General features: G+C 35.0%; 1 protein-coding gene across 1 annotated transcript in view; it reads right to left on the bottom strand.

Moving 5' to 3' along the window:
* Nucleotides 1-26,436, bottom strand: part of CFAP47 (cilia and flagella associated protein 47) — a 363,705-nt gene that overhangs the window by 287,120 nt on the left and 50,149 nt on the right. Inside the window, exons 24-30 of the mRNA XM_075174429.1 lie at nt 25,876-26,041; nt 18,659-18,851; nt 17,069-17,278; nt 6,620-6,720; nt 4,328-4,456; nt 2,380-2,611; nt 1,366-1,575 (exon numbers count right to left, since the gene is read on the bottom strand). Of these exons, the coding sequence (XP_075030530.1) occupies nt 1,366-1,575; nt 2,380-2,611; nt 4,328-4,456; nt 6,620-6,720; nt 17,069-17,278; nt 18,659-18,851; nt 25,876-26,041 (1,241 nt within the window). The remainder of the gene's footprint in view (nt 1-1,365; nt 1,576-2,379; nt 2,612-4,327; nt 4,457-6,619; nt 6,721-17,068; nt 17,279-18,658; nt 18,852-25,875; nt 26,042-26,436) is intronic.

The raw sequence follows: 26,436 nt of genomic DNA, 5'->3' as shown, positions 1-26,436 counted from the left end.
AAAAGACATGTAGATGTGGCACTTAGGGACATGGTTTACTGGTGGACTTGGCAGTGTTAGGTTTATGGTTGGATTGAATGATCTTAAAGGTCTTTTCCAACCATGATTCTACATTGCCATATACTCAATGTCTTGCTCTCTGGAAGGACGCAACGCTCCTTCAGAAAAAGAATCAGCAGGGTGGTATTAGTGAGAGTTTTCAATTGATATGATGGCAACGCATTCTTCAGCAGTCCACTGTCTAACAACTCTAGCCTTTAAGATACGATGGGAAAATACGATGGAACGTATCCATCGATTCCTTTATTTAGTATCAGAATGGATGCTGAAGTTGTGAAAACAACAAGAATCCGTAAGCATTGTTCTTCAGTACTGAAGAAAGGCAAAGATGTTGTTCTGCCACTGCTGCAATGGCTCCTCCAAATCATCTGGCACTACATTATCTATGATGCATAGAAGAATGCTATTCTGCCTCTTTTTAGTAAAAATGACATGGATGAAAGTTTCAAATAAAGGTCCAGTGTTGTTGGAGCAGTGTGCATTGGTCTCATAAATTCAGATATAGCTAGTCTGTTATTCTCAGATGAAAAGCTTGTATTTAGAACAGTATATAAATAATAGTTTTTAAATGGCTTTACAGCCTCTTGAACACTAGGTGAGGATGCTAAAAAAAAGCAGAGACGCTGTGTTTCAGGGCTTTCTGATGACCTTTAAGGATCTCATGATGTTAGACTTTATCTGAAGTTAATTTTCTTCTCTGTTTCACAGTAGCGACAACCAAGAAGGATGAAGAATTTATTAACCTTTTTTGATTTGCACCATTTTTGACAGTTGTTCTATATTATGTAACAAGATAAGATTATCAATGAAAGTGGCTAATAGCTAAATCTGTTCAGCAGCAGGAGTAGTGCTTTAATTTCTTGGCAGATTATTAATATGAAAGACTAATAGATTACAAAGTAAGTCTACAAAATTTTTGCTAAAGCTAGTAATTATAGGACAAAGAGCATCACTGGAATAGTAGTATCATTAATGACAAACCTGACCTGACTACCTACTGAGTCTGTCTAGGGATTGAGGTTGAGAGTCTTCTTTTGTAATTAAGGGAGCAGAGTTCCTGTGGAATTCCTGTGTTGGATATAACCCTACCAAAGGACACCTCAATTAGCATAAACTGCAGAGGATAACCTTTGTGAAAATTAATTAAAGTTTATAATACATAAATCTTAGATCACAATTATACAGGATAAAGGAAACCCTAAACCTACTGTATATTGTTCAGTTGGAATTATGTTTGAACTATGCTAATAAAAAAAGTGGAAAGAAAAAATGCATGCATGCATATTTTATCATACATGTACTTACTTAAGGAAAGCAAGCAATGTAGAATGCTGCCAGTGGAGCTGTAACATTCGTTCAACTGGATCAAGGGGCAATGACTGGCTTGATGTAATGCCTGGTAACAACTGTCCACTCAGATGGAATAACATGTCATAAACAGTCTTAGTATCTTTGCCAAGGTTTTGTTTAAAAACCTTTTCTTGCGAAGAGGTCATCTGGACTTTACACACATCACTAAGAGAGAAAAAGCTTCCAATATTATTCTTTTAAATGCACAAAATGAGCTAATTTTATATATCTCACTATGACAAGTTTAATAAACCATGAAGTAAAAACAGCAGCAAGAAGGATGAAAAGTATAGCACCTTTTCCTTTTTGCAGAACTTTCATAATAATGTAAGAATTTTGTGCTGCATGGAATATTTAATAAGTATATGTGAAATATTTCATAAATAAATTTGTGTTTGTCACTGCTTTCTGCCAAACATAACTTTGATTTCTATCATGTTTATAAATGCCTATGCGTTTGTGTCCCAGGAGATTGGCTTCTTCATTATTTAGTAGCAAGCTAGGTAAGATCAACTAAGTGATGCCACTAAGACTGATATATTTCCAGAGTGTTTGCAAGACTGTTGATTATGAAATTTGCTTTCTCGATCTTCAGAGTATGTAGGGGAAAAAAAGACGTATTGTTAAAACACTTATTTATGCCACCAGAGAAGGGACAATTGCTAGAACTGTGTTCATTCTGGGAGGAGAATCAATTTCAGTTAAGAGGGTGACATATAGTTTGAACTGCATATTTAACACACACTGCATTATGATATATCAGAGCATCATAGTTGGAAATACATTTCAGAAAATGAAAAATAACACCTGAATGACATTTTTGTATAAACAGCACATAGATGCTACAATTTTAATATTCAACTGTGCATTAGAGTGTGTTTATATTCCTCAGATCATATCTAAAACACTTTAGTATATGTTAACATTTTATTAGGCAGACATAAGTTAGCTCAAGCAGATATGAATTACCGTCTTAGTGAATATGGTACTGAAATAGGATTTTGTCCCTTAGACCAACCAAAGAGAGTGAACCAATTCTTAACAGCAGTTAGGGTTTTCTGAAAGAAGATGTACTCCTCTTTATCTTCATCAGGAAAAAATGATAATTCAAATTTATTTTCTCTCCCATCACTTTGACAGTCGGCTTCACTCTCTTCACTCATCTCTTCATCACTCTCACTTTCAGAAGTAGTATCCGACTCTGAATGACACACAAAAAAACCCCCAGAAAGATTCCTTATTTCCCTATTTTTGTCTAGTACAAAAACAATATTGTTTTTAACACACAATTGTTTTCAGAAAACAAAAATCTGTCAGACAATGAATGATCAACTTATTTCAGGAATAAACAATTTAAGTGACAGGTACACGTCTCGGGAATAGAACAAATTATATTCTTGGAATCTAATTTCACTTAAAGAAAAAATTATTACCCAATCAGAAAAAAACAAATTCAGGCATGGCTTACAAAACCACAGACAGCAATAATCTTAAAGAAACATTCTTACATACAATCCCAGTAGGTATAGCTTTACCAGCTAGTCAATGCTAGTTCCCCACCTCAAACACATAGCATGGCTCAGTAACTGACTTGTGTTTAAACAGTTTGTCAGGTATTATATAGGTATAACTAAGCCTACATCCCAATCTATAAGCCTTTGGACTGTTCTACCCTCTGTTAGACCTTCTCTCTCATAAATTCTGATTTGGTCAAAACTTAGATTATATATTTTAACAACATCATCTTTTATGCAATAATATTGTTGTTAACTAAGAAAACAAAGAACACTTTTCTTCATAGCACAAATAACTTAGATGATTCCATCCTTGAAGGTGTATTTTAATACCACTGTTGCAGTTTTAATGTTTCATTAAATGATGCAAAAACAAAACTAATACCTCAGCAAATAAAAAAAAAAATCTTGTTAGGATTTAAGAAGAAAAAACAATACAATATAGAGAAGAGAGACTCGTTCAGATCATCATGCAGTCAGACCTGAGTTTGTGCAGTTCTGTCAGCTGACAGGATTACTTTCCCCATCTTGTCACTGCTACTTCTGCCAGAGGTTATTGCCTTTTCAGATCTGAAACTGAGTTGCTCTTTTGAACTCTTCTTACATCATTCCATTAAAAATGAATCACGTTGGTAAAAAGCTACTATTTAATCTGTTTAACTACCCTTATTTGTCTTGGCAATACCTTAGAGAATGATCACACAAACATCAGCACATCTGCAAGAGTGGAATCCTAACAGTGATGAAACAGCAGCAGTAACTTCTGCTGTTCCAACTTCCTAGTTAAAAAACTAGCAGCTGAAAGAAGGGACATGTCACCATCCTCAGATACTAGTCACCTGACAACAGAAGATCTATTACTCTTAGTTCATATGGAACAGCACCTTAACTGAGCCCCACTGAAAACAGTTGTCTTTATACAGTACTACATAAATGCAATAAAAATGTCGAAGTCTACCCTGAGCGTACAGCTAGACCTTTGCAGAATATAGCATATTTACAGAGTGTATATAGTTGATTAGTTCATGACTACAGAAACAATGCCCTTCTTAGCAACTAATCCCTTTGGGTTGTTCAGTAGTTATTCTTCTGCTGGCTTCTCCATAGACATGTTACTGCAAATGGGACCTTGACTTCTTTTTTTTTTTTTTTTTTAAATACTTTGACAGATTTCCCTTCCACTTAGTCTGCTAAAAGGAAGAAAAGTTTTTTTCTGTTCCTGTGCTCTAGGCCAGGTTTCTCATGGTGTCACAGGAGAGGACAGCCTCCCCAATATTCATCAATTTTATGTGCAGAAGCATTTCAGGCAAAGCTTACAAATGTGAAACATATCTCTTTAAAGCAGTAAGCTGAGAAGCAGTTGTAAGAGCTCAAAGTGTTCAAAGTGAACAGCTGCACTATACCTGATTGAGAATCTTCATGGGTTGAGTCACTGGCTGCACCAAAGGAACTTGAGGAACTACTATGGGAAAGTGATTGTGGAGTATAACATGGATGCAGAACAACTTCTCCACTAGTGCAATCTTTACTGTCTATAAAACAAGATTACAAGCTGCAGTTGAGAAAACATATTTTATTGTCTGTGCTCTAACAGTTTATAAATGGATATCTGCTTCCATATTTTTCTATTTCATGCTTCAATTAATCGAGCAACAGTTCTCATTTGACTCATGATAGAAATCTCACTTTGGTCATTAGACCGGGGACAAAAAAAAAAATAACCTGCATATTCTTTCCATTAACTGAATGTTTTACAGGATAGGTCTTCACACTTGCTGAAAAGCACCTATCAGAACAGCACTAATTCAGGAATTCTAAGTCATGAACAAAATATTCTTAAGGAATTTTTGATCACAGCTCTGTAAGGAGTCTCAGCATACCATTATCAAGCTCTTTCAGACTCAACAACACATATTTTACAAACCAAACTCAAAAGTATGCTTTATCAATCCATCAGTTCTGTCAGAACATATGTTCTGACATTCTCGTGTTGGCCTACGATAGGATTAGAGGACCCTCTGGTAGCTATATCTCTGATGTCAGTCTCCAGAACAAGAGTAGAAGAGGAACCCAGTGTAGTTTCTAGAGAAGTAAACACACCAGTAAGAGAAGGAAGAACTCTGTATGATTATCTTTAATTTTTGATTGCTGGCACTGTTATTTGTATGGTTTGGAGCAAATAACACAAGAGCATGGTGTCAGATATGCAGAAGCAAATCCTTCCTGAATAGCTTTCAAAGCCACTGTGTTGTATAGATATGATTTGGTCACATTAAACAGCATTACAGACCAAAATAGTCTATATAAAACCACATAAAATAGACTTAAGGAATTTAGCGGTAATGACTTGCTTCAAAATTGATACAAACCGATAGCGTGAACAAACCAATAAGCAATCAATACCAGATAGAAATATCCCATTATTAATGGGAGATCAGTTCTTATAAAATCATCACTCCATTTTTGGCTTAATCCTCAAGAGAAACCTACAAAGCATCTTCAAAAGACAAGCTTGCAAAAATGATCTATAGGTCACAAAAAAGAAAAAATCACACATTTACAAGAGAGAATACTTTTCCCCCTTTTCTATCTTCATTTAATTGTGCTATGATCCATTAATGATATGGTACCTATACCTATGTTCTATGGGGGGGGGGGAGGGGGAAATCATTACCTGTCTTCTTGCTAATCCCTTTTTCAACTTCATAAGTACCAACTCGCTTTTCTTTTAGATAGTCCGAGTAACACACTTATTTTAAGTTAATGCAGTCTTAGAATTCATAGTCTTCAAAGCTAAATCTATTTCAGACCTAAGGAATGACTCGCTTACCTGAAAAACTTGCCTATTTCATCAAAATATACCAGATCCCACAACTATAAAAAATATAATTTACCCCATATTTGAATCTGCTTTGAGCAGAAGGATGGACTACATGACCCCCAGAAATTACTTTTGACCTGAATTATACAATGATTCTAATCTCTTCTCATAAGCACAGCTACACATAAAGAGATTACAGATCATTGAGGCAGGTAGAAAGGAGGGGGGCAGGAGTAGGCAGAGATGGGACCGGGGGGACACAGGCAGACACATAGAGAGAGAGAGGCAGGCAGAGGGAAGCAGGCAGAGAGACACATTGCAGATAAAAATATTTCTAGTCTCTGATCGCAGGCTTTTATTAGGCCTTAAAATATGGCTATGCTGTGCAGCCTTCAAGTTCAGTAATTAAAAAAACCTGAAAACTATTCCCAACAGGCAAATAATGATCACATTTTATCATAATATTGTGTGGCTTTCTTCTCTTTTGCTTTCTTCAAAACATATCCAACTGTTGTCCTAGGAATTATTGATGATCACTCTCTATCAATATAATTTAAATTATGTTCATTTATTCTCTATTGTTTGAGCTGTTTTCTCTACTCATACTTTAAAATCTCCACAAAACATTCTGTAAGGTTTAGGCTTGTCCAATATTTTTCAATAAACATTACCTAATCATTTATATAAGTTTTCCTCCTTTTCAACAAGAAAACAGAAGCTATTAAACTGTTTTAAAAATCTAATTGCAGTATCCCCTTGTAATTAATGAGGAAAAACACTATCTTGATTATAACATCCCTGTTATCACACTGAAAACATTGATAATACTACTGGACGTAATATAATTTTAAGAGGTAGAATGTTGACTGCTTACTGCTTCTCAAGATAATTTGCTGATCAGAGCGGTGAAACGCTAAATACGGGTATAAAGTAAGAAGGCAATTCTCTGCTGTTGCAGCAACTTGAATTGAGAACCTGTTCAAAACAAAATACAAAAGTGATCATTTTCTATTTAGCCATAGTAATCAAGATATTTCAGCCCAAGAATAAAAGACAGAACAAAGGTGTCCAGACAACTTTTCTCTTCTATTCTGGTTCAATAGGAGATTACACAGATGAGACTGCATATGCCAAAATGGTGAAGTTTAGTATAGTATTTCCACTTCACAGTTTTACTATGAGTATGGATGTATCATTAATCTGAAAGTCCAAGAGTTAGCAAAGATTTTGTGAAATAAATGAACTCTGTCGCTCTGAAAAGAAAAAAATAATTAAAATTACAGCTGACATTTATAAATGTCCTAAAGGAGACTGCTAACTTGTTAAATATATGCTATAATTTTTGACAGGGAAAGTTTTCTTGAAAAGCAACTTCTATTTTGACTTAATATGTATTCTATAAGACCTTACAGAAATCTCAAAATAAATATTTAGAAATAAATAGGTTCAACTTAAAAACAATGAGATATTGACTGCAATTGCTAGAATATAATAGAAATTATGTACATTCTCCAATGTTCACTTGAGTATTTGTACTTTCTGTAGCAGCCATATTAATCTGTAGCAATCCACTTCTTAGGCTTTTTTTCATACTTTACCTCATACACCTCGGGATGCACTCAGCAAGCAAATTATTGCCATCAATGGATCCCTGTTAGCCATCTGTATTTATGTTCTCAGCTCATTGCAACCAACAGATAATTCAACTGAGCTTAGTTCTTTGTCCTTATATAGCTGGTTTTTTACCCCACATTATTAACTAACATTAATATTAAATAACTATTTTGACTAAGCTGTCAAAAATACAGAGAAAAATGTATTTTAATAATTCAAACAGCATGCTGATATCCATCTTGCTTTAGTATATTGAGACTTATGCATATGGAAGATACATCTTGCACAGAATAAAAGAAAATATTTTCTATTCTCTTAAATTAAATATTGAAGGATAAATTCCTGTTTAATGTAAATTTAGATTAATATTAAAAGATATCACAAAACCTTTCAGATTAATTTATAATATGACAAAATTAGCTTCTACTGCTTTGTTATAGAATAACATAATCAAGGAAAAGAGAAATGTTTTAAAAGTACCACAAAGTAGCTTTTCTTTCCTCTTTCATACTTCCCTCTCCAAACACAACATTCTTAGATACCACTTTCAGAGGAAATTTATTAAATAGAGAAAGAGTCTAAAAAAATACATAGCCACCTTTCTTATTTTTAAATATTCACATTTGGATTCCAATTTCATAGGTAACAGTTATTTAAATCAATAATCCAGCTCTGAAATGTTTTGGTTTGTTCTTAGTACATGTCAATCCTATTGGAATTTGGCTGGGAGAGGGGCAAGGGCCGTGGCCAGTTTCACCTTGTAGCATAGTATTTCTTTTAGCTAACTTCATGCTTTCTGCTTTTATTCAGCAAAAATCTCAGCAACAGGACATCAGCAGGACAGATGGTTATGACAGGTATACCTACATCTATCTATAGGTACAAAAGGTACATTTGTACATACCCAAACCGGGTGTCGGAGCAGAATATTTTTTCTACCTTTAGCAAGCCATTTAAAGACACACAGGATCAATAACTACAACACACAAAAGTTTGCCAGCTTCCAACTTGTGACTTTACTGTGATAAACGACAATTCTCAATGCTCTGCAGGCATACGTTAGGTTAACTGCAGACTACAGAATTGGGGACAGGATGGAAGAAAGCTGAATGACGGTTAATGAAAGATAGCTCAATTTATATGAAAGTAACTCAGATGTCTGTATTATTGGACTCAGTCAACTTTCTGATTTCTCAATTTGAAGTGAGCATCTCAGCTATCTCCATCCTCAATGCCGATTTGAGATTTGGGCATATGCCAAATCTTCATTCACGCTCTGATTTGCACAGTAATGAAACACAGAAAAGTGTGCTTGAGAACAACTGCAGTACATCTTAACTAGTTACACAAATTCAATCAGCAATACTACTCAAAGAAAAGATACTACTGCACAATCTAGAACATAAAGAACAACCATCGCTACACAACATCTGTGTACAAATAAATGCCTCAGAATTCACAGTGCTGCTGCACAAGAAGCTCCTCCCTGTTCCATGCTGCTAACAATCTAATAAGGGCATGCCTCCTTGGCTGCTGTGATATTATAGTAAGAGAAATGAATACATCCAGCCAATAGCAAATGTGATGCAAATACGTTCTTAACTAAGAAATTTAGAAGCTCTAGAGTGTTCATAAGATGAAGAAAAATTGGACAGTGAAGAACCTGTGATGGCTGTGCATGAGCTGTGAAGCAACACCAGGAAACTGCAAGTAATAGTAGTGAGTAAATCCCTGCTGCAGGAGACAGAGAACCTCATTTACCAACCTGACCCTTCATCTTGTCTGGGGCTTGTCTGGGGCTTTGATCCAGAATGCTGTTGTGAGACTGATGCAGCTTGTCCGACCCTTGGTCCTGCTACTCTTCCACATGGGCACCCGTGAAGCTGATGGGGAGACCTGGAACATATCAGGCATGACTGCATGGCTTTGGGGGCAATGGTTAAGGGAATGGGGCATAGGTGATCTTCTCTTCAATCATGCTGGTGAGGGAAAAGAGCTTGAGGATGAGTGGATGGATCCTACAAGTCAACAACAGATTCTGCAGCTGATATTGACAGCAAGGATTTAGCTCCTGTGACCATGGGGTCTACCATGGCTGCAGTGACTATGAGATGGTGGAGTTCAGGATTCCAAAATGAGGAAACAACCCTGGAATTCAGAAGAGCAGACTTTGGCCAGCAAGGAGCCACAATGATGAAGAAGGGACTGAAGAACCTGCCATATGGGGAGAGACTGAGAGTTGTGAGTGTTCAGCCTGGAGAAGAGAAGAGAAGATTCGCGGGGATCCTATTTACGTGTATAAATATCTGATAGGAGGGAGTAAGAAAGATGGAGCCAAACTCTTCTCAGTGATGCTCAGTGAGAGCACCAAAGGCAATGGGTACAAATTGAAATACAGGTAATTCTATCTAGTCATAAGAAAAAAAAAATTTACCATGAGAGTGGCTGAACACTGGAAGAGTCTGCCCAGAGAGGGTTGTGGAGTGTACATGTCTGGAGATATTAAAAAAACAACTGGACAACAGTGTTGATTCTGATTTGAGGTCAGGATTTGAAAAGGGGATTAGATGATCTCTGGAGGCTCTTTCCAACCTCAGCCATTCTGTGATAATGAATATCAGCTCAGTTATTGGCCATCTGTCCACTCATCATCATCAAGTATTTTAATATGGTATTTTCCCAAAAATGGGATTTGAAAGGAAACTTCAAGAAGAATGAGTCAGTAGCTAAAAATTTCATCTGAGTTTCAAAAGATAACACGCCATTCATAAGGAAGAATGGCAGAAAAAACAAAGGTGCTAGGAGCTAAATATTTATCATACACATTTCAGGCACTGAGATATGGGGCACCAGACAGAAAAGCATGCATATTTCCATACAAATATGGTAAATAGATTACAAAGACGTGTACGTTCTGCATGTGCTTAAAATCATCTTGTACCACTGACCTTTACTTATAACACCATTCATGAAGTGAGGTTACAAAGTCTTGTGCAACATATTTGTTCTGTATTTGCAGCAGAGCTTAACTAAATAATATAAAAGTCTCTGTTATTCTATCAGAATGAAAGGTACCTGTATTGCTAGCAAATGTGAAGTTACTAAATATGTTAAATTATTCAGTGTATTCAGTTTTATAATGCTTAATAAAGCAAGTAAAAAAATTGTTATCTACATGAACCATCATTGCCATTGCTATTTCAGTGTTTATTCTCTGTGCATATTTCCAAAGAATACAGAACAGGAGAATGGCCATTCAATATATTGTGTTTACCAACATTTGAAACCTGCTGATCATCAAAAATTAAAGCTCCAACTGTGATGACAAAAAAATACCATCCAACACTCTATATAAAAGCAGTTCGTTCACTTCTCTTACATTAACTCTGATTTTTTTCTCATTTGTTTGTTTTAATGTATGTGGAAAGACAAAAGAACCTGAATCAAAATATATTTAACCTTTTTATTTTGCTCTACAGCATTTCAGACATTTTCTAAGTAGAAACAAGTGATTTGTTTTGTATCAATGCCCCAAAAGCTCTAGAAATACGGGCATAGTTAAATAACACTTCTTCAGCAGTATTCATTAACAGATGCAGAATATCACTAACAATTTCTAAAGAGACAGAATCCAAAGCCATTAAGATCTAACTGACAAATTTTTGTAGCAACGTTGCTGGGTAAATTAAAAAATATTTAAGGGAAGTTTGCACTGCTAGTTTAGGAAACAAAACAAACTGCTTGCAGAATTGATTAGTGCCAAAAGGAAACTTGACATGAGAGTGAGGCATTTTACAGATCTTTAAGAACAAGGAATAACCTAGATGCAGGGAACAAGAAGTTGTAATTTAAAAATAAATAAACCTGCCCTCCTCCCTCCCCCACAAGATCATTGAACAGATCCAGAGATGACAGAACCGGAAGGGAGAGGAAAAGATGGCCCATGCAAGCTCTGCCATTGCTATTCACAAATGAGCAGTCCCTCAACACTGAGGAGCCCTTATCCTTTCCAGTAGGAGCTCAGATTTCCACAGCAACCGAAATAATACAATAATGAACAGTGACAGACACATGGTTTCATGTGATATACAAGACTTATCGCTGGGAAAGTAGCCATGTTTTTTCTTGTAGCAGCGATGATGTCAGTTCTTAATTCCTGAATAACAGACGCTTCAACTGGCAGGAACCATCAAAATGGTAGAAAGCCACAAGCACACAAAAGAACAGGAGTCGTTAATGGGTTTGGACCATCCTAGTTTTCAAAAGCATTCCCAACTATCTGAAGTAAAATGCCAATATATTATTAGGTCAGATGAATTCAGCAAAGCAGCATGCAAATATCAAGAACTCCAACGTTTGCTAGCTCCCTGCTGTCTCCGAATTTAAATGATATTGAAAGAAATTGACAGCTCTTATTCCCTATGGCATGCCAGCAGAATACATGCATTTGACATTTGCCAGCAGTGCCTATTAAAGAGCTGCATGGTTTAGGCACATTTCCCAGCAGCAAAAGGGAACGTACCGTTTCCCTCCATGAGACACTGAGATCTCATGGACTATCAGAACAACTGGAACAGATTCATAACTGGGTACCTTTTAGGGGTTGTGTCTCAGTTGCATCATATTGTTATTAGAGGCTAAGATCCCTGACAGCCTCTCTTCCTGAAGTTCCAGCCATGAGCAACGTGAATAACATCAGAAATTGCATGAGTTTCCCCAGCTTCCCAGTGGGAAAGGGAAAGAAATGGAGAACTGTAAAACATGGGAGGCAAGGACCTCAGCACATTTGTGTCATCAATGATCACAGCAATTTATCTACCCACCACATGTGTGGGGGTTTTTGGATATTTTGCTGCCCAGAGCACCATTTTGTTTGATTGTATGACACAACATGTATTGTTGTTTACAACTAATTTTTTAGAAAGAATAAGTGAAATGTAATTTCAATCAGGATGGCAGAAAACTTTCTTTCCTGCTAAATTATTTATCTAATCAGCAAATTAAAAGATATAAAAACAATTAGAAGATAAATTTATAAGCATGCCATGTTCACAGAGGCTTTTTTTGGTTTAGTTTTTCAAGTTGAAGGAAATAAGTATCATAACTAAAAACTTCTTCCCATTTATTAAGTACTTGCTCAACACATTCTTGAATTTTATGTTATCTTTTACTTCTATATTCCTATCAGCCCTGTGCAAGGAAATGTCATTTAGTCTGCTTTGGAGTCAAAGGAGCAAAAAGGGAGAACGGAGATTAAAAATAACATTAGAAATTAAATGCAAATTCTCATTTAAGGCAGTCATTAAGTAAATATTAATGTACTTTCTTACAATCCATTTAATGAAATCTGTCCACACAGTAAGTTACTTGCATAAATGACATATATCACATATATCTCTTCAGTTTTCTTTTACAGCTACATATGACATGGTTTTGCTATAAAACATGATTGCTTATCGCATTTCAAATGTTTTCTGTAAAGCAGCCAAATTCAGCAATATCTACCCTCTACCCAATGTTCACTCTGATTTAAAGAAAAAAAAACATTATTATTTAGATGGACTTAATATGGACTATGTGAATCAATCCTATTGAAGTTTTAGACCTGAATTTGGAAAAGCAAAACACTGCAGAGCCGAAATAAAAAATGACCACAACAGAGTATTTGTCTCATCAATACTCATGCTTTCAAATATACCTAGAATTAGTTTTGCTTAGCAGTTAAGGCTCCTGTTCTAAGTAGTTAAATACAGGACATGATATTTTACAAACATATGAAAATAACTTTTTAACTCGCTTATTTTAATTCCATCCCAGAACACAGAATATGAGTTAAAGTTCAAAATTTTAGTTCAAATAATTTAAAAATACATATTATTACTTTGAAAATGGAAATATAAAGAGAGACTACCTGACAAATTAATACATCATCAGCAACTGATACTGTGAGATTTCACGGCCTGTTAAACAAACCAGGAACCTATTCAAGACCAGTTAGCTTTTATAGGTGTTATAAAAGGTTATAGGTTTCATTGTTTTATTATTAAAGATCTAGAAAGCCCTGAAATCTTGTCTTCCTAAAAGACTCAAATTAACAAAGCAGTTTAAATTCATGAGTTACACAGTTTGAAACAAACTGCCCAAATGCTTAGATAATTAGTTGAATCAGGTTTGAAGTTTGAACGCGTTGCATAGATCTCCTATGGGGGGAAGCTGGGAAGAATGAGAGTAGATATGCAGAGAACAAGAAATTGCAGCTACAGATTACTACAGAATGGAATATCAAAGCACATAGTAATATTAACAGTAGTATTGAAACCCAAGTCTGGATAAATTATCATAGACTTTATTAGAATAATAATGATACGCTCAGGATTACAGAATCAGGCACTTAGACTTTTTCAATTGAAGGAAAGAATTCTTTCTAGTTATGATACAAATAATTTCTTCCAAAAGCCAATATGAATAATATTACTACACTGAATAATAGCACACACAGAGAATGCCTTTGTTTTGGATGGTGTGCTATTTCATCCAGTTGTGTTCAGGCTTTACATCATCTGCTCCTACAGCCCACGCACACATGCAACTCCCCGACACTGGCAAACAAACGTTATTAGTTCTGTCCTTTAACAAATACCTATCTGCTATGTTTTAAAATTCAGCTGCAATTTTAAGATGATTTGACATTCCTGAGCATGAATTTTTTCACCTTCGCAATCAGGGATGCCTTTTAAGGTGATGACTTATTTGGTGTCTTTTTTTCAAAAACACATTGAGTTTGGCTTTAAATTGAGGATGGTATCGTTTATTTCATTTTAATGGCAAATATAGAAAAAAGTTTATTACACACCAGAAAGGATTATTTCTCTATAACAAGGTTTCAGAAGCTGCTAGTGCATCATATAAAAAGTTATTAAAGCTAAATATTGTGCCTGCTCAGCAGCTATATTTCAGACCTCATCATAAGCTTAAATTATCCTTTTCTCATAATTACTGCAAGCTTTAGTACACATTTATGAATCACATCCCACACAATGATTAAATCTTAGAATTAAATGAATAAGAAATAGATTCTTGGTTGACAATCTATACAGAAAATATAAAATACTAATCCAATATGAGCAGCAATAACTGAAAGGTCCGTAACCTTTGCATTAAAATAATACAAAATTTAATTTTATGCTTAGGAAAAAGCCCATTCTAAGCTGTAGGGCAGAGATATTTAACCCTCAAAATACTTGCTTTACTGCAAATATTAACGGCAGGAATGACTTTCAATTACAACAGTACCTATCTTTCCTCCTCGTGCATACACCCATTCACCCCACCACGGGGAGAGATGAACAAAGGGACAAATGCTGAAGACAGGTATTTTTGCACAGAACATTTAATAACAGATTTGATCTCCATTTACTAGGGGCAGGGGAGACCTTCTGTATTGCTTTTCACCATTAAAGTTACTCAAAAAACAGCTTACTACTTTAAAATCAAAATAAGATGTATGAATTTCATATTTGCATATGTCTTCATCAATAAACAGTGTTTTAAAGAGATGAATTTTGGTATGAACACTGCATATAAATTGCTGTCAAACTCTAGCTGTTCTGTCCTGAAGGAATTTAGGTCTAACAGGAATTAGACCACAAATTCCTAAGTGTTTTTCAGATGTAGAGCTTATATTCCCAAATAATTTCAATACTTTTGAAAACTTCAAATGCTTTCTGACATAGTGCATTGGATTGCATTTGAGGAAATATATAAATAAATAAATAACACATAAATAAATAAAGCACCTCTGTCCCTTATCCCTTCCCTCTGATCAGCTTCTGCAGATGCTGCTGTCGAGAAAGTCCCTCTAAGTGCAAAAAACACTGAAGAGCCCCGCACAGAGGGAGGGAGAAGACACCAACAGTTTTCCATACTTGCTATCCAATCCTGTATCTCATATATCAGAAGTATATGAGAAAAGACAGTATCCCATATACCTTTCATACAGGAAGCATGGTCTGAAGCTGAAACGTATCCCCAGCACACTTTTATGAATTCCTAGCATTACACATGCAAAAAAACCCCGCACATATATATGTGTGTGTACATATATATTTTAAAATCTGTAAATGCACTGATATAGATGAGCAACATCGATCCATGCAGTCTTGTGTGACCTGGCTGTTAAAATGATTCCTTTTTATCTTACGCCCCGAAGAACGCCTTCACTGATATCAGGAGCCAGCTTCCTTTTTATTCATGAATCAACTGTTTCCCTATAGAGCTGCTCAAAGATACTGCCCTGCCCCTTGCAAATTTGAAAAAAAAATTGACAGAAGTATTAATATATTAATCACTCAATAGTTCCCAATTCCTGTCTCGGAACACACATATGCAGCTTTCCTTCTCAGTAGCCAAAAAAACCCACAAAAAATCCAAAACTAACACACAAGTAAACAAACCAACAAAAAACAACACACACACAGAAAAACCCCAAACCAAAACAAAAGAAAACCAAACCAATCCAAACTTTCCACCTGAAGGATTCCATATTGATCTTTGGCATGGACAGTAGCCTCCAGATTCCTAATAAGCTAACTGAGTAACAATATTACAGATATTGCAGGAAGAACTAGAGATCAGGAAATGCCTCAGCTCAGAGTATACAAACTCATAATAGACTGTCCTGCTCTAAAAAGCTTAAAAACAGAGAACATAAAACCAGGAAAAATTAAGGATTAAGATATGACAACAGAAGATGAGTTAAAAGTGACATTTAAAAAAAAATTAAAAACACAAAAGAAAGGGAACACACACACACACACAAAAAAAAAAGATAGTAGTAGAGTGCAGGGGAAAAAAGACAGACAACATGGAGAGCAAAAGACTGAATAATGACATACACTGAGAGAGGGAGGGAGGGATGTCCCTTTAAAATAAGACTGGGACTTGTTCTTTGCTGGTTGCTAGCAAAATGAAATTCTGACTTCCAGTGTAATTCCCCCTTGAGATGTCTCCCTACCTTTACACTAAATATGTCTCTTCTTGAATTCTTGGGTACCAGAGGAAAGCCTGAAGCTTTTGAGAGGGCTGAAAATAGAGTAATCCTTTGCAAGATCACTCCACTGCAACTTTGTAAAGCTTTGCAAATAGGTGATAAGGACCACCGGCTCTTCCAGATGCCATTAAGATAAAGCCAGAAAAGAGACTCTAAACCAGTCACAAACATTTCATTGTTTTAAAAAATGAAACGTAGCACAAAGGCTCAATGGAATAAAATTTCACAGAGTTTGGCTCAACCCAAAATCAGACCACCTTGAAATCCAGCATGGAAGGGACTATAAAATTTTAACAGGGTATTTTTCAAAAAGCAAAATATTTTGTAATAGAAAACATTGGGATTTGCTGAATCAAGACCATGTCTCTCCAAAACAATCTGAGAAGATTGAAGTAGTCGTAAGAATTACCAGCACATATGAATGAGATACCAGACCTTAAGATGGACACTTAGATAAATCTTACCTTAGAGACCAAAGCTGAATTTTGTGTTTTCGAATTGTAATTCAGTTGAAAAAGAAATACATTTCTATGTTTCATTTTCATTTTTTTCAGAATGATTCTTCTACGCTTTTACCCAACCATTATTAGTTCTGTGTCTTATATCCAACTTTGTCAGTTTGGACCCTGCCCCCAAATAAATTTGAATTGCATACATTACCTGTTTTCTTCTTCATCGATGAAGAACATACTCCCTAAAAATGACACTGGCCTAGATGATCTGAAGCTGATATGACAAATTAGTTCCTTATTTGTGCCATCTGATGAAAGAACAATATTTTGTCCTTCTGGGAACTGTACAGAAAAAGGATAAATCCTGTCACCATCTTCAAGTTTAAGCTCTGGAAGTTCAACCTGAATTTGTGATTGCCTGTTAAAGATAAATAGTAACAGTGTTTGTGCTCATAGGATGACAAGTTGATTGATTCACAGATTCACACATTTACGAAATTGCTTTTCACAGTTAAATACAGAAGAATAACTTCAGTTTTGACATATAAAACAAGTGAAACCAACTAAAGAATGAAAATTCCTTTAGCGTTTAGGTGCTAGTTTGTTTTCTACATATGTATCTGAATGTTTTATACTGACCCATAGTAGTTCAACATCCAAATGAAGAGCAATTTCTACTAACTGGGCTAAAAAGGGCATAAATATTACTTCCTTACTTTAGGTTTCCTAAACTTAAAGCTTTCATTAATATTGATTAAACTGCATTATTGCACAATGAGATACTTAAGATGTTTTCCCCAGTTATGTAATTTTAGGTTCCAGTTCTGAAATAAGAATGGCAGTCAGTTCAGGTCCATATTGAATCCTTTCAGTTCCAACCACTGAGTTACTGACAATAAACAAATCACTTGATAAATTACTTCAACTCAAACAAGATAAGACAATAATAATTTGAAGGTAAAGTTAATTTCATTAATTTACGGCAACTTAAAGAGTTTTGCTCCAATTCTTCTGGTATTGAAATGATACCCACATAAGCATAACAAACTGATATTACTGCTCTTTACTAATTACAAACAGAAAAGTTGCATCTTCGAGACCAGAAAAGCATATTTCGACACACATGTACACAAGAGTGCTTGGAAAGATTAAAATATTAAGATTTCTATAAAATTGGAATAGGTGTTGGATTATGCTACCTAATATGAAGATTACAAAAAGGCTCTCTCATAAATTCAAATAACAGCATAAAGTGGGTGATCCACAGAAAAATAAAGAAGATATGGATTATTTATTATATTAAGTGATAGGATTAAAACATTTATGCTGTCCTTTTTGGTACTAAAATCTTGCTTAGGAAGAAAAAAAAAAAACAGTGCTTTATAACTTGTAGATTAGAGAAAATAAAACAGCAGAAAGATTTTATCTGATCACAACATGAAAAAAGAAATAAGACTATGACCTTAGTATCTGGCTAACATTTACAAAAAATCCTGGTAGGGCTCTCCTGTTAATTTTTGTGCTATTCAAAGTAATTTTAAAAGCATCTGACAGAGTGAATATATCAGAACATGGTCACTTCATGAAGCAGGAATGTTTTGAGGACAGAACATGGGCTTGTTGAATGTACAGCAATATTAATTATATGAATTTTCTCTTAAATACACAAACTCTTTCCTCTGCTGAGCAGAAAATTAATACTAACCTTCACAAACAAAAATTAATTCACTTTTTCAGAAGAGAACAAAACCAAGAATTATGCAGGATTTCTGCAATAAATTTATTTTGAGATTTTTACCTTAAATAATCTTGTGGAATGATATTGATGGTTGTTTCAGTTTTCACATCCAGAGGAACTGGCATCAGCATTAAAAAGGGGGGATCAAAATTTATTTTTGGTGACTTCACAGTGCCAGACAATGTTATTTTGTAATGTGATGGATTATCATTTAGACACACTGACACTTCAGATGCATATGTCCCAGGACAAGCTGTTAAAAATGATAAAAAAAAAATAAATAAACCAAAACAAACAAAAAACCCCCACAAAATTATATTACCATAAATACATGCAACTAAAAGAGTTATAATAAGGGGGCAGGGGGGAGTGTTGTGGTTTTTCTTTTAAAAGTCATCAGTATTGCATTCTTACTCAAAATGTAGCTTAACATACAGTAAGTGTTGTATCAGAAGAATTCTCTATTAAGAAAGCTTAGAACGCTTGCCTGTAGCAAACCAGAAATCTATATTTTTTTTAATTTGTCAGAAGTTTTTCAAAGTTTGAGTTCTTCATTTACTGTATTAATATTCCTTTATACATAACATCAATGCAATGCTTCTCAGAATTTTAAGAATTGCAGTCATATCATAAATTACACTAACACAGCAAATGATAATTTTATAAAGGAATAAATATCAGAAGCATCTGACAGCCAAGACAGGAAAAAGTTGGTGCCTTTTAAGATGGCAATCACTACATTTTAACAGATGACTCTAAAACCTATACTGTCGCCAAGTCAGCCTCACAGAAGCCAGCAGGACAGTTTCTACCCTCCACTGAGAGCATCTCCCATTTCCTTGCGTTCTGCCCCTTCTCATGCCATCTTGCTACTGCTACTGCAAGGCAGTTCTCTAGGATGGAAAAGCACATTTTCTTTCACTGATACAGGGAGCAAGGTGCTTCCTTCCACAACCATTACACTAGCAAAATGGTGTTCCAAACCATGCAGTGCCATTTCCCAAATTTTCAGTCATTCCCACCTGCTGAAGAGCTAGCAAATTAAACAATTTCGAGAGCCAACTAACAAACACCTCTTGTATTTAGAAACAAATTTGCATGACATGTTGTAAGACAACCCAAAAACTTTAATCTTTTTATTTTTGAGAAAAACACTTTTCCCTTTGATTCCCCTCTGTCATCAGATTAATAATTATGGAAACATCCTCACCTAATATATAAGAAGGAAAGAGATAGAAAACCAAATAATTTTGTATTTTATGTGTCTGTATGAGCACATATGTGTCACTGCAAACAAAACACACGTGACAAGCTCTTCTGAGATTAGTTCAGATAATTATTTTTACAGCCTGAGAAAGAGCTGCCATTGTTTACATACAGAAAGAAGAAAACCTAGTGTCATCTTCAAAATATTTTGTCTTATTCCCTCCTCATAAGAGCCAATTTCTTCATAGAGATGATAATAGAGGAGCTTCACAGAAGCCTGTTAGCTCACCAGAACATGGCCTGAGGATCCTTTCGTTTCAGACCAAAAAACCATGAAACTGGCAAAGTGAAAACCAGACGAAAGGGGAAGTTGCTGCAGTGTTTGCAACATCTGGCTAATTCCCTGTTAAGTGGAAATCAACTTTAGGAGACAATACTGGTGAGAAGGCTAAGAAGCTTGTGCTTCTAGGTTTTGATACAGCAAGAACACACGTTTTTCTGGCACTTAGCTCTTTTATGAGGGAAAGGTGAGTGAGCATCAGAAAAGGTCATGGAGATGTATGAAGAGCCAAACAGGATATTTTTGACATGCTTGCAAGAAAAATGTCCTATTCAAGTTACTTCCACATATGAACTAGAGAGTCTACTGTCTTACAGCTGTGCTCTAACTAAACCATAATTCTGGTATCCTATCTTCATACATATATACGACATATGGTAAAGGAAAGTGAAAGGCCATAACCAATAAATGCCACGGGGATGGAACGCCATGAAGGAAGAGGAGCATATGTCAGTACCAAAGAATATGCAGTTTTCACTAACTCACATTTTAAAATATTTGTATTAATTATAGTTCCAAAGTTAAACCTTCAAAAGTTAGGAAAGAAGAGTGTTAAGCTTTCCTCATACAAACTTTTCATCCACACTGTACATAACAATTCTAACAAATCCATTAACTACATGATAACATCCATTTGCCATAGAATCCCTGACTCACTCAGAAGGCAGAATGTATTGCAGAATAAGTGCTTATTCTGCATCGCTGATCATTCTGCGTGTGGCTCCACGCATTTACTAACATCAAAATTCTGCGTAATATGTAAGCCAATAGTTTATTGCTTATGTCAGAAACACCAGGATGTTGCAATACTGTCCTCATTTTAAACAGACACAAAGACAAAAAACTGAATGTTGCCATTAAGTTTTGTTCATTAGTTTGTAATGCCTAGGACGAATGTTTTCAGGATATTTCATGTTAAATAAATTACTTTGAAATTGATGAGAATTATGGTCTGAACTAACAGCTGAAGTCATTAATTTATTCTATTAATCGCATCTTTCATGACTACTGTCAAAGCTTGTGCTGCTGTTACCATTCTGATATATCACCGTTAATTTCTATACGGCAAACAACAAGCAGTCCAGCAGATGTGAAATTTTCCTTAGGGAGATTTGATGGTATTTACAAATCTGCCAATCTAAATTTGCCAAGGGCTAACAAAATCTGTAGAATTATATCGGAAATTTCCCCTCTGTCTTTTCTAGATATATTTATTGGGAGAAATAAGCATTCATTGCCTTACCTTAGAAAAAACTCTGAATAAAGGAACACAACTTTTCAAAGTACATATGTGCATATATTCATTAGCTGCTTCATTTTCAGTCTAATTTGCACTAGAAAGCCCATCCAGTTCAGAGTGCCTAACTCCCTAGCATACTATCCTGGGACTATACTTTATGCAGATTTCTTGTTAATAGAAACATAAACAGATTCTATTTCTGCTGAAAGTCAGTTATACACATATGCAAGTTCTCCTCCCAATACCACTCACACACTTCTGGAGGAGAAATATTTCAAGTCTACCTGTTTCAGTTGCAATTTACACTAGCAGCAAAAGCTAGTTTAAATGGCCACCTCTTTAAGGATGTCCATATTCCTTGTTTCTCTCTAGCAGCACAAATCTAACTTCCCCTCTCTCTCCCCCACCCCCCCCATAAATTTTATCTGTATAATAGCATGGGTTTTTATCTTTTGAGAGTGGGTAGGGAAAAAGTAAAATCACTATCTGCTCTTCTCACCCTCTTAAGTTTGTATTAGATTGTTATTCAGTTCCTACACTTGTCTCCCAAATAAACACTTTTAGTTTAGTTCCCTTGGACTTTCCGATAATTCATGCCTTATTGCATATATACACCTTCAGCATAAATGGGTGACAATGAAGAATTTGCATACACTGAAATACAGACTTCAAAGCAGTAAAGTCATAGGTAGTTAAAGGTAAGCCCTACAAAAAATGAAGAAAAAAAAATAATCAAAAGTAAACTAATCATTTCTCCACAGAAACTGTGGAGGACATCGTTATTTAATATCTTACTATTGCAGGAAAAAAACCCTAGAAGATGGAGGTCATGATGGTCATCTGTGCCCATTATATAATCATCACATCTTCCAGGGGCACTGAACTCCTGTTAACTCACTGGTGCACTTGTGAGTATTTTTCCACACGGGATCCCAGAGCACAGATTTATTGTAACTTACTATGTTACAGATAAGGTTTTTTTATACCACAATAAGATACAGTGAAATTTTTCATACACTGTTAATGCATTATACTATAGTACGGCAGAAGAAGATCATATTAATATACCTTCAGTTCTTGAGAATCTCTATTAAATTTAGCATACTTTTCTTAATAGGTAGCATCATATTAGCACGCATTATATAAACTCTTGCATTTAATTTAACACTGTAGCTTACTGTAGCATTTTGCACACTCATTATTATAAATATTGTGGCATATTTAAACAAATTACTCTAATGCACACTCAAAGTTTATTTTAAGGTTTGTTCACCCCACATACTACAACTTTACATACAAACCTATGAAGGTGATTAGCACACCATATTCTTTAATTAGGTCTCATTAACTGGTTTTTGATGTATCTAATGTTCTCTTACAAGAAAGAGTAATTATATTCAGTGAATGTATAGCACAAGTAAGCTATAAATCATGGGAAAATACTTAGAACATCGAATTAAGGGCAATTGATTTTTACAGTTATTTATTATTTTCTGTAAATAAAAGATATGGGAACACAGCAAAAATACAAACTTCAAATGACAATTATTTATGAGTCATATTTATGTATGCACACATCTGCATTTACACATACAATTTATTCAGTAATTCAAAATACTGGCTTTTATTTGTATGCTGTTCTCTGCTTCACAGTCTTTGCAACACGCAAACAATTTTAATACATTCTCATGACGTAAACACCTAAATAGAAAAACCATCATATGGATGGTCATTTCACCTATTCATTATCACGATTCCTCTCCAGCTGCTGCACAAAATAGTATTAGATTTTTTTTTTTTACATTTCCTCTGTCTTAAATGCCAGAGTGGTACTTAGAAGAAGGAGAAAATGAGTCCCTGTGCTCATCTAGGCCCTAAAAATCACCAAATATCTGGAAATACAGATTTATTCTTTTTATCTTCCAAGTCTAATATTGCCCTTTCTTTTCCAAGCTATATACGTTAATCTAATCAATGCAAAATGCAGCTATTATATCTTCTATTAGAAGAACAAGTTTCTCAAATTCAAAGCAAACAAAAAAGTTTATATGTGTTCTTCACAAGTTATTATTTTAGTATGATCCACAATTATTCTAACCATAGGCAAAAAAAGGAGAAAAAGGAGAAAGGAGAAAAATGTTTAAAAGGAGAAAAAATGTTTAAAAGAAATAGAGTTACAGTAAACTACATGTATATTTTTGAATTGCATCTCAAGGAAGAACAGAAGGTTATGAGTGTTTGTTTTTCAATTTCCAACCTTCTATATTTCCATTCCTCTTTCATCTACATTCTTACTCCAAAGATCTGGGGTCATAATATGTTTCTGTTACTTGACTTCTTTAACCTATTTTTCCTGAGTTGCATCTCAGCAGTTTCTCAAAATTCAGAAGTTTACCCAAAGCCTTTCTTCTGTCTAGACACACTCTCCAGATGTGCTTTGAGTAGATCCTTACATCCTTCATACGTAAACTGAAATTCCAAGTCCATATGTCTAAAACTTTGTAAAACTCAACATCTGAAAAGAGATAACTTCCAGATTTTTCTCCTACAATATCTCTCTGCATTTTGTCCTATCTTCTTGTCATCCTGCTCCCACTGTTTAACTACTTCCGATTTTTATATTCTAACATTTTCTCACACTCCAGGACACGATTTTCATTCAATTCACCTAGTATCCTTGGATTTTTTATTTCATATTGCTCCCAAAACAAATTCTTTAACAAAAATTTTCATCTCTGTTTATTTTATTTTGTTAACCTACGTAAGGCTTTTATCACTAAAAACTGGTTGAGGACCTGCATAGATGAGACTAAGATGAGATCACATCATTTGGTTCCAAAACCAAGGATTACACAAAGTACAAAATAGAACCTACCTAGTAAAAAATCTTTATTGCATTGAACACATTGTTATGGCTGTTTCATAAACGTGTGGTTCAGAGCAAAAAACCCAGGGTTTTTGCAGTTTACTTTGGAGGAATGTAGGGGAAAAGACGACAAAGTGATGCATCAAAGCCAGAAACATGCTCTAAATATTTTTGCTCAGCCTTCCAATAGTAAATGACATTTAACTTTCTTCTAGCATTTTAATTTGTAATAATATATAATTTAATAGAGTAATTTAAATACATATTTCTAAAATAATACTTCATGGACAGCTCAGAAGTGTAAAAACTACAACTATAGATACTGATGGGGTCAGAAACTTTCCAGGTATTATATGCACAAAGAAATACTACTTCAGAAAAGTCAGAATTTGCTACTCGAAACAAAAATTAAAAGAATTTAAAACAAACGACCTTCTAAATAATTCTGCAAAAACCATTATATATCAATTACTTTTCCACTTCATGAAGCAAAATCACAAGTTGATGTGATTTTTCTTCAACCATAAGTTGAAGACAAAAGCTACCAAACAAGGCATAAAACATAATGGAAAAATGTTTTGAAGTACAGCAAGCAAGTCCAAGCAACACATGCAATTAAATACTGCTCTTGCATATTCATGACATGTTTGCAGAGCAACATTTAATACAGTCTTCGCAATTTATCATACAGAATCATGGCAAGACTCTTATACCTGTAATTTTTTAATTATTTATAATTATATTAAATTGTTCCCAGTGCTTAATTGAGGTTATAGATTTCAATCCTATCATAAAGAATAGCAGCAACATCTTTCTTTAGGACAGGGATGCTCACTTGCTGACTCAGGATCAGATCCAACAGACAAAACAAGTTTTCTTCCCCTTGAGAATCCTGGGGCCCTAAAAGTAGGCCACTTAAAACTGTCAAAACAACTTTGAGTTCTGTAGGCATCAGCTGCATACGCTGGTGTCTTTATCAACTCAAATACAGTGTTACATTACTCTCTACCTTAAACACTTGACTGGGAACAAGGTAGAATCCTAACATCTTCTGCCGTTCTTCTTCTGGTGTATGTGGTTGATTACCATCTTCCTGCATGCTCCCAAGTTTTGTTAGAAACCTATTTTACGTTTTTTACTTAGGGTCTGGTTGCCTGAGCAGACTACTCAGAAAATACCGTAGCTAAGTGATTTTATATCTCATTCAGGCAGGAAATTTCCATTCTTATCTATATTATGGCTATTTAGAAAAAAAGTTCACACACATTCCAAGTACTCTTGGAAAGCTTTAGTATCTAAGTCAGTCAACCTAAATGCACATGAAGGAGCAGTATTGAAAACGATTCAGCTATCCCAGCCTTTGATGCTTTATATGCACAAACCAGACTTTTCAAATACTGCTATCAAGTGATTCCATGTTTTGTGTTAAGTCTGCAGCTGTCTTTTTTTCTCAGAACCACAACAAACCTTTCTTTTGGCATTTTAGTTCATTATTTAGTCATGCTAGCTGGAAATTAATCAAAACAAATGCTAGTTATGATTCATTATAACAAGTCGTTTAAACAAATCTATGAAAATGGTATATTGGCCAAACTATCTGTAGAAGAATTCAGAAAATTACTTACAAGTGCAGAAGAATACAGCAATACTGATTTTTTGTCCTGGATCAAGGAATCCAGTCTGCAGACTAAATTTAAAAATACCGTCTGCTGTATTTTTGTCTGCATCATCACAATTCAATTTCCACATCAACTGCTGCCTTGAGATATTCTTCAGATCAAGCTTCTGTAAATATTTGCAGAGAAAGGAAGACATGATGAAAGAGGGAAAGCAGCAAACACCATGATACTTTTCACATTGCCCTATCCTAAGCATTCTTTTTGCAATCAGATCAGAGTGAAAGCAAGAAAGCACTAGAAAGCAATGAAGAACCCACTTTATTATATCTGTAAGGTGAGAAGATGAGTATGCCCTATCAGCACAGACTAGATGCTTTCCAGATACTCACCACATTCACAAAGAGCAATACTTTCTTTCCAGAATGTAAAGAAATACCTACCTTTATGCGAGGTAAATAGACCGAAGTGTCACGGTGGGAGTGCTTAGCCAAACAGAAATGAGGAGTTTTTCCTTACACAAATGAAGCACAGCAAGCACTAAACTCATGGCTCATGACATCTAGACTT

Source organism: Calonectris borealis, chromosome 1 (assembly GCF_964195595.1).
Source record: "Calonectris borealis chromosome 1, bCalBor7.hap1.2, whole genome shotgun sequence".
In the NCBI taxonomy this organism is placed as follows: domain Eukaryota; kingdom Metazoa; phylum Chordata; class Aves; order Procellariiformes; family Procellariidae; genus Calonectris; species Calonectris borealis.
Note: the sequence above shows the minus strand (reverse complement) of the source record. Positions and strands in the feature narration are given on the sequence as shown.